Raw genomic sequence first — 8248 nt, 5'->3', positions numbered from 1 at the left:
TTTCATTTCCAGTGTAAGCTTATACATCTCGGCACATTCTAATATCTCATAGATAATCATATCATTAACTGGTATATTTTCAAGTTTCCAGCATTGAGCATAGACAATACGTGCTGCTGTTACTATGTGTACATAGTTAAGATAAGATGTATAGGATAAGATGTAAAGTTTGTCTGCTATGATTTATTCAACAGATCACTATTAAACAAACTTTAGCGTAGAAAAATATATTAAACTCATAATAAAGTCCCCAAAATTGACTTAGTATATCTTGAAATTAACTCACGAGAAATTCTAAAATTCAGGGTGATTATTCTTTAAATTACTATTAAATTAATACATTTATTTATTTATTTTACAAAAATACACATTAGTGTAACAGGAAGAAACTCTGGTTCAATCTATGAACCACTTCAAAATTGACATTGTCTCAGCAATGAATGTTAAATGACACTTTTTCCGGATCTGTAATTATACTTCTCTTTCCAAAATCTAGATGGTTATAATGGCAGGACACAATGCTTACATTCATCTAGCAGTAACAACTAAGTAATTATGCCTGAGGTTATTAAGTGTCTCTCCCTTTCCAGTACACCAATTATTCTAATTCACGAGGGAGGAAGAATTGAAGCAAAAAAAAAAATGAATACAAAGATGGATCATAATAGTTAGAAACAGGTCCCAATCCCTTGTCCAGTATGTCAAACTGCTCACTGACCTTTTCTAGAAGGTACAACAACAGGCACAATCTCTTTATCAAAATATCCAGCCTTCTGTGCATTTTCAGCCTTATTCTGAGACATTACAGCCTGCTGGTCTTGTTCTTCTCGACTGACCTTCCATCGTTTGGCCAGATTTTCAGCTGAAACAATTAAAAAATACAGTAGATACTCCAATCACAATGTGTCACCATGCATTTACATTTATTACACTGAATCTTCAAATAGTAATGATAGAGAATGCACTGTTTCCAGCACGTAATGTTCACACATTCATACCAATTTTGAATTTGGTTTTGTTGGAAATTTATTTACACTTAAGACATGAGTGCACAACACTACAGGCAAAGAAATGCAATTCTGAAGTCCGGTGAGGTTGATCCTACTTGATTAGCTGATTAGTACAGAAGAAGCTATTGAAAATCAACTGAGCAAGAGGTGCAAATGGCTGCAAAGTGATAGAAGGCCTTTGAAGATTATTTTCTAACGATATATATATTAATTAAATATAATTAAAACTATACAATATATGCAAATAAATTTATTATATCATAAACTGTAGTTATTTATTATTTTATTATTTATATCACAGCTCTTGGCAAGAGCTCAAGATATTGTCCACAGCACTCCTTCCTCCTATTTTGGTAGGTTGGACAGAGAGAGAGTGACTGGCCTGAAGTCCAGTGAATCCTCCCGGCAGAGAATAGATTAGAATCTATTGAATCTACTGCAACATCCTAACTACTGTGCCAATATGGCTTTCAGTGTGCATCGATGACCTGGGAGAAACGCTTTGCCTGGGGAATGTGGCCCTAAATAGGGCTTCTTTCTCTTTAATTTTTTCCCCCTAGAACATACATGCCTGGACATATATAGGTATTTCCATGCTTTTACAGTCTGGGGGTACAGGGATTCATAGCAATTACACCTGGCAACCCTACATCGAAGCTGGATATTGCCCAGTATTTTTCCTCTCATCCTTGTAATTTTTGCTTTCTGTCCACTCTTTTTTTGGTGAAATAAAGTTGGGACACGCTTCCATCCAACCTTTTTGAAAATGCTGTTTCCACGTGGCTTACCTGTAACACCCATGTGATAACAGTAGAAAGCATCTGTCAAGCCATCTACGATAAGACTGTCTTGCAAAGAGGTTTCTCCCATCTTCACCCCACCACGCAGATGAATGACATGAGGAGCCTGAAAAAAGCATTTTGACCCATTTAGAACATTGAAAGCAACTTTCTCTCTGGAGCGCCCATTCTCACTGTATGACTCTTCTGTTCATTTGCCATTAGCAAATCTAATATAGAGAAGCAATCCCAACTCAGTTATAGAGCACTTGCTTTGTTCGCATGCTTTGATCCCTGATTTTACCCAGTAGAAGAATCACATAATTTGTATGAAGGCAAAAGAGTGTAAGAAAAAAGAAGCTTCCATATTGCTTTCTCCTGGATTCGAGCTGAGAGGAAGGTGAAGGCTTGAAATGAGCTAAAGAATAGTTCACTTTAAGACTAGCGGCATATCCAGCTGAAAGAAGTATACACACCCACTATATGCACAATAATCTTCCTGCTATTTTTTATCAGAAGCAACAGTGAGACAAAAGGATCAGAAGAACAGTTTGGCCTCTGCCATGGAAGTTTCAGAAGTCATTGACTCATTCAAAGATGAAATGTCAGGCCACAGTCCAAATGCCATCAGCATGAAGGGATGCCGAACAGCGAAATCTCTTATTTGCTGATTGTGCTTATGTATCTGTCTGTCGTGTATGTGTATGTTTGTGTATGCACGCAATGATTTTTATATATCCTGCGTGAGCTGCACTGGCTGCCTATGGCCTTCCGGGTGCGCTTCAAGGTGTTAGTAACAACCTTTAAAGCACTCCATGGCAATGGACCTAGGTATTTGCAAGACCGCCTCCTACCACATACCTCCCTTCGACCAGTCCGCTCCCACAGAGAGGGCCTCCTTAGGGTGCCATCGGCCAGTCAATGCCGGCTGGCGACCCCCAGGGGGAGAGCCTTCTCTGTGGCAGCTCCTGCCCTCTGGAATGACCTACCCCCCCCGACCTACGTACAACTGCGGACCTGCGCCTTTTTCGCCGAGCCCTGAAAACTCATCTATTTCATGCGGCCGGCCTGGCATAGTCTTAATTAGGTTTTAGTATAGGTTTTTATATGGGGTATTTTAGAGCAGGCCTTTATTTATTTAATTTGATTTTAGAATAGATATTTATTGTGATTTTTATTATTGCCTGTTCACCGCCCTGAGTCCCGTAAGGGAGATAGGGCGGTATACAAATCTAAATAAACATAAACAAACATAAACATATATAAAACTAACCCTAAGCCTATATACACTCACACACACATGTACATTAAATAGACGCTGTTCAGCTATCTTTCTCTCTGGCCAAAGTACTTTCCCTACTTCTTTTACTCATATACTCTATAAAGTCAAAGGACAGAGTGGATACGTTCAATTCATGATAAACCATGGTTGGAATAACTCAGGTTATTTTAAAACAATAAGACCACAGCAAACAGGCTACATCTTAGTTATCCAGTGTCATTCAAACCACAGTTGCACAATATCTGTCTCCCCAAAAAAATAACTACTTGGGTCTATTATTTCAATTTAGTTTCTCTCCAAGGTTTAGCAATAACCTGTTTTCCTGTAAAATTATTTTATTCCTGCCCTACTGGTTTTTATGGACCAGTTTTTATGCTATTCTGGCATGAATAGCAGCTAATCCAAAGCCCTAAATTATTACTTCCTTTGGCTGGAGCATGAAGTGCTAAGCAATTTATTTAGTGCAAAGTGCTAATCCTTCTGAAGAAATAACATGGTTGTGGTTTTTTTTTTTTTAAATTGCACCATGCTTTATAAACTTTTTAAACTTCAAGAAGCTTTATAAACCCGCAAAAATATGTCATTACATTTTAATCCAAAAATATCCCGGTTTATTCCAGATTTGGTTTTGTACCTTGCATGAATCAGGAAGTAACCTAGCAAAGCGGGATTACTCCATCTCCAGTGTTGTATTCATAGCAATTACGTGAGCCACTCAATTCCATCACTCAAAAGTTTAGATATTGGTGGTGCTCATATAGGATTTGTTTTTGGCATTGAGCCATGCCCTGTTTAGCAAATTGTGGCTTAATAACTGTGGCTTAACCTTGTGCGCCAATAAGTGTCTCAAATCAGTGAGGGGCTGGACATGGCCCAATTCTGTTAAGCCTCAGTCCAGCAAAGCCCAACCTCTTATTGGTTGGGAATGTAGCTGGCGAGATAGAAGTCCCCCTTGATAAACGCCTGATGTACAGCGTGTGTACTGTTTAATACAGTAATTCACCCATGGAAATCATTCTTCCGTGCCTTTTCAGCATAAGCTTCATAGAAGCAGCAAGCCTTAACCTCTATGAACATCAGGCAGCCTTACCTTGCTCATGTTTTCCATTCCACCAGCCACCACAATACTGGAATCTCCTGTCATAATAGCCTGAGCCCCGAGACATACGGCTTTCAGGCCTGATCCGCAGATCATTTGACAGCTCCAAGCTGGGATCTCATATGGAATCCCTGCCCCGACACTGGCTTGTCGAGCAGGATTCTGGCCAGCCCCTGCAGACATAAACACACGGGGACAACTAGACTAAATTGTTTTAGCTCATTCTCCTACCTAACTTCTTAGTGACAGACAGGTGCCCATGTTATTTGCCTGTAACATTACTCATAATCACTTTGGGTTTTAAATTAATAACCCGACTCTTGTTTCTAGGCACTGCTTTGTAAAAATGAATGTTTGACTCTTCGTTCAATGCCCATGTCTTATTTTTTCAAGTTACTTTTATTCTCAATTTTCTTAGGCTGACCTTCATTGTCTTTGGGCTATATTTCAACACTGTTGTGGACAGGTGAAGGTAGTATATTGTTTTGTTTTTTGCTTTTAACCTTCAGTGTAATGTGAAGTTTATTTCCAGGGCTGTCTGCATCCATAGGAACGTGCCCAAGTTTTATGATCAAAATCAGCCAAACAGTTTCTGTTTCTGAGGACTGGATCAGCTGGATCTCTTCACTCTTAGCACAGCACCTTAATCACTACACCATACTGACTCTCATAGAGAAGCACATATGCAGGTCAAGAAACTGGAGACGGCTGAAGAGGAAAAGACTAATGGGATCCAAAGCAGTAAAAGTAGGGGCAAGAATACAGGCAGATAGAACAGACTGACACATTGCTGATTTAACACACCCAGAATTGTGGGAGACAAAAGCACCATGATTTCTTCATCACATTCCCATCCTTGTTTGCCACCACCCACTCTTCCCTCTGTTTTATGTATGCATACTTGAAAAACCTTCTGTTGGAAGAAGTAATGGGAACTGCAGAAGAAGAATAAATGCAAGAATATGAAGGAAATGTCAAAATCCTGGATAAATGCTTCATCAAGTTCATACCTGCAGGCAATACTTGTCCAAGTATAACTTCAGATAATTCTTTAGGATCAATTTTTGTCCTCTGCAACAATTCTTTAATGACTACTGAAGCCAATTCATGGGCGTGCAGGGTTGACAAGGCACCATTGAAGGATCCTAGATAAAAGATAAAAATCAGAAACAGATGTGTTTTAATTTTACTCTATTCCATCTTCTTTTAAGCATTCTAGCTTACAGATTACAATTCTAGGAAAATAAACAAATATTGTATTTTTATGGATATACTCTAAGTTATATCTATATTGTTTATTAAAAGTCTTGACATTTTATTTTATTATCTGGTCTAATGTACTGAAGACCTGATTCTTCAAATATGGTAGCATTTTCTTGGTCTGTCAGATTTATGTATAGTTATGTGTAATGTATACCTTTTTCATATATACATAAGTCAGTTCTATGCTGTTATTATCCCAAAAATTAAACAGAACCACTAGATTCATTTATGAATCAGATATCATCCTACAGTACAAGGCTTTAATAGGGAGAACACTATTCCAGTTGTCATACCTAGTAAACTTCAATCAGTGCATTTTGTGTATCTATTTCTTACATCCTTATGCTAAATAGAACTCAAACTATTTGAACGAATAAATTTTATTTACAGCTCTTTCAATTAGAAAAACTTGGGCAGTCTAATTTTTAATTATACGCACAAGAGTCTCTGTTGCTTTGTTAAATATATACTCAAGAGTTATTCATATCTCTAACCATGATGTCTTACATACTTGTTTAAGAACCTGATTTAAGAAGTTTTTTAATTGTTATCATACAAAACTCTAGGAAAGGTCTTATGAAATATAAAAAGCCCAACAGAATTGGCCAACTGCACTCCTGCCATCAGAAGGGGCAGGCAGCAGACCCGGTCAGCCAAGGAATTCTGTCTGGCGGGGTCCAGGAAAAGAGTCTTTTCTGCTGTGACTTCCACCCTTTGAATTGCAGACAAATAAGGCAGCCAAGAAACAAAGGTGCGAAGCCAGCTCGAGCTTTGTGGAGGACAGATTGAAGGAATGTCAGTGTAGCGTTGAGGGGGTAAGAAAATAGGTTAGAAGAACGATTTAGCCTGCTGTTTTGCATACAGTAGCTAAATTTCAATCTTGTTAAACTCAGTCGGATTCCCAGACATACCGTTAGACAGCGGTGTCCGTTTCCAATCTGTTATCCGAATAGTTCTTAACAGTTAAGTAAGCAGGTAACAAAGCCCTACATACATCCTCGCCCTCGCAGTTCTAGAGTTCTCTAGCCCTCTCGCAGGACATCCCTAGTACAATTCCTACCACAATCCCACCTCGATTCATTTTCTTATCTTTCTGCCATGAGCAGGAAAAAAGTACAGGATTTCCTCCCCTAACAGGCAGCATAGAAGGAAAAAAATGGGAGAAGGCAAATTTCCCGCAGGCATCAGAATGAATGGACCACGCAAGGTTGGGAGCAAGCGTAACGCCAGTCCGTGAAAACGCCCGTTTGAGAGCAATACGAGATCGAGGCATGAAATAGCTCCGGTAGTAGTTTCTACTCACCGACCGGGGTCCTTGCAGCAGCAACGAAAACAACGGCCTCGTCCTCGCAATCCATGATGCCTCAAAGTAGTAGAAGCCCCGCCGCTCCTTTCTCTGAGCAAACTGCCCAGCGCCTCCGTTATACTCAGGTAGCGATGCACACCTAAAATATCTCATTGGTTACCCTGGGCCCCGCCCATCTCTCACTTTGACTAGAATGGCTAGAGTAGACCGAAAAGGTGGTCGTCGTCACGTGATAGAAACACCTCGCCAACAAGGCTTTTATATTCGCAGAGAAATTCAAAGTTTTGTACTGTAGTTTTAACATATCAGAAATGGAAAATTGCTCTACAGCAGGGGTAGGCAACCTTGGCTCTTTTATGACTCGTGGACTTCAACTCCCAGAATTCCTGAGCCAGCTGTGCTGGCTCAGGAATTCTGGGAGTTGAAGTCCACGAGTCATAAAAGAGCCAAGGTTGCCTACCCCCTACCCCTGCTCTACAGGCAACAATCACAGTTCAGTCCCTTAGTGAAATTTTGGAGCATTTACTCTTGTGTCTATAAACTTGAACTGGGCAAAATGGTGCATCAGAGGGTAAAACATTTTTAATCTAGTTATCCCAAAGATGCTTTTTCATGAGGCAACTGGACTTTCTTGTTTTTTTCTTTGAAGACGTTTCACTTCTCAGCCAAGAAGCTTCTTCAGCTCTTTTTAATCAAGGTACTACAAATGAGATAATGTACAGAATGCGTGCAAAATCCAGGACTTACGACTCCTGTGGTACAGAAGTTTGGCAAATGTTATAAAAATTTCATGCGATAAAAATTATAAAGCATTTTATGGCAACACAAAATGGCCTAAAACATTTCTTGTGAGCAGCTCCTATTGTTTGACTGTGCTATACAGTTCAATGTGGGCTACTCTCTTACAAGGCAGATACATCTCTGAGTATCTCCCTGAATTTTTAAGAACTTATCAAGTATATTACAGTAGAAGCTCTGCCACTGTTGGAGGCATTGAGGAATCCGATAAGGAAATAACTCTGACACGATAAGCCAAAGGGTCACTGGTTGTCCAGAGAATACAGTAATAAAGAGCAGTCAGCTAGATAAATTGCATGGTTTATTAAATGGTAAGGAGAACAATATAAAATCTGTCTTAAAATAAATCATATCACAAATCACATAAATCGCAGCACTCAATGAAGTCATTATCAATCACTTCCAATCAATTACCAGTGAAATTCTTGAGTTAAAAATTATTTTAGGTTTTGTGGTTGCCACAAATTATATATCCTGGGATTACTCTTGAATTCAATAGTTCTCTTAGTGCTTCAGACTTTTCACAATTCAAAGGATCTGCGAACGTAGCTAATTCTCTATTTAAGGCCACTTTAAGGTTTTTACAGGTAATCCTTGGCTTCTGACCACAACTGAGCCCAAAATTTCCATTGCTAAGCAAGGTAATAATCAACTGGAGTTTTCTTTTCTTCAAGGTGGTCAGTGATATTGGTAATGCATCAAAATAACAGC

The 8248-nt window shown here is 39.2% G+C and overlaps 1 protein-coding gene across 1 annotated transcript; it reads right to left on the bottom strand.

The window, feature by feature from the left end:
- Nucleotides 1-694: 694 nt before the first annotated feature.
- LOC107300996 (acetyl-CoA acetyltransferase, cytosolic-like) lies at nt 695-6795 on the bottom strand. The gene is made up of 5 exons (XM_015830269.1): nt 6737-6795; nt 5181-5315; nt 4162-4343; nt 1799-1916; nt 695-862 (listed from the first exon to the last, which is right to left on the bottom strand). Exons 1-5 carry the CDS (start codon nt 6789-6791, stop codon nt 711-713), a joined length of 642 nt encoding a protein of 213 aa, XP_015685755.1. The 5' UTR covers nt 6792-6795; the 3' UTR covers nt 695-710.
- Nucleotides 6796-8248: the final 1453 nt, after the last annotated feature.

This window comes from Protobothrops mucrosquamatus, unplaced genomic scaffold (assembly GCF_001527695.2).
Source record: "Protobothrops mucrosquamatus isolate PMUCROS unplaced genomic scaffold, P.Mucros_1.0 scaffold9513, whole genome shotgun sequence".
NCBI lineage: Eukaryota > Metazoa > Chordata > Lepidosauria > Squamata > Viperidae > Protobothrops > Protobothrops mucrosquamatus.
Note: the sequence above shows the minus strand (reverse complement) of the source record. Positions and strands in the feature narration are given on the sequence as shown.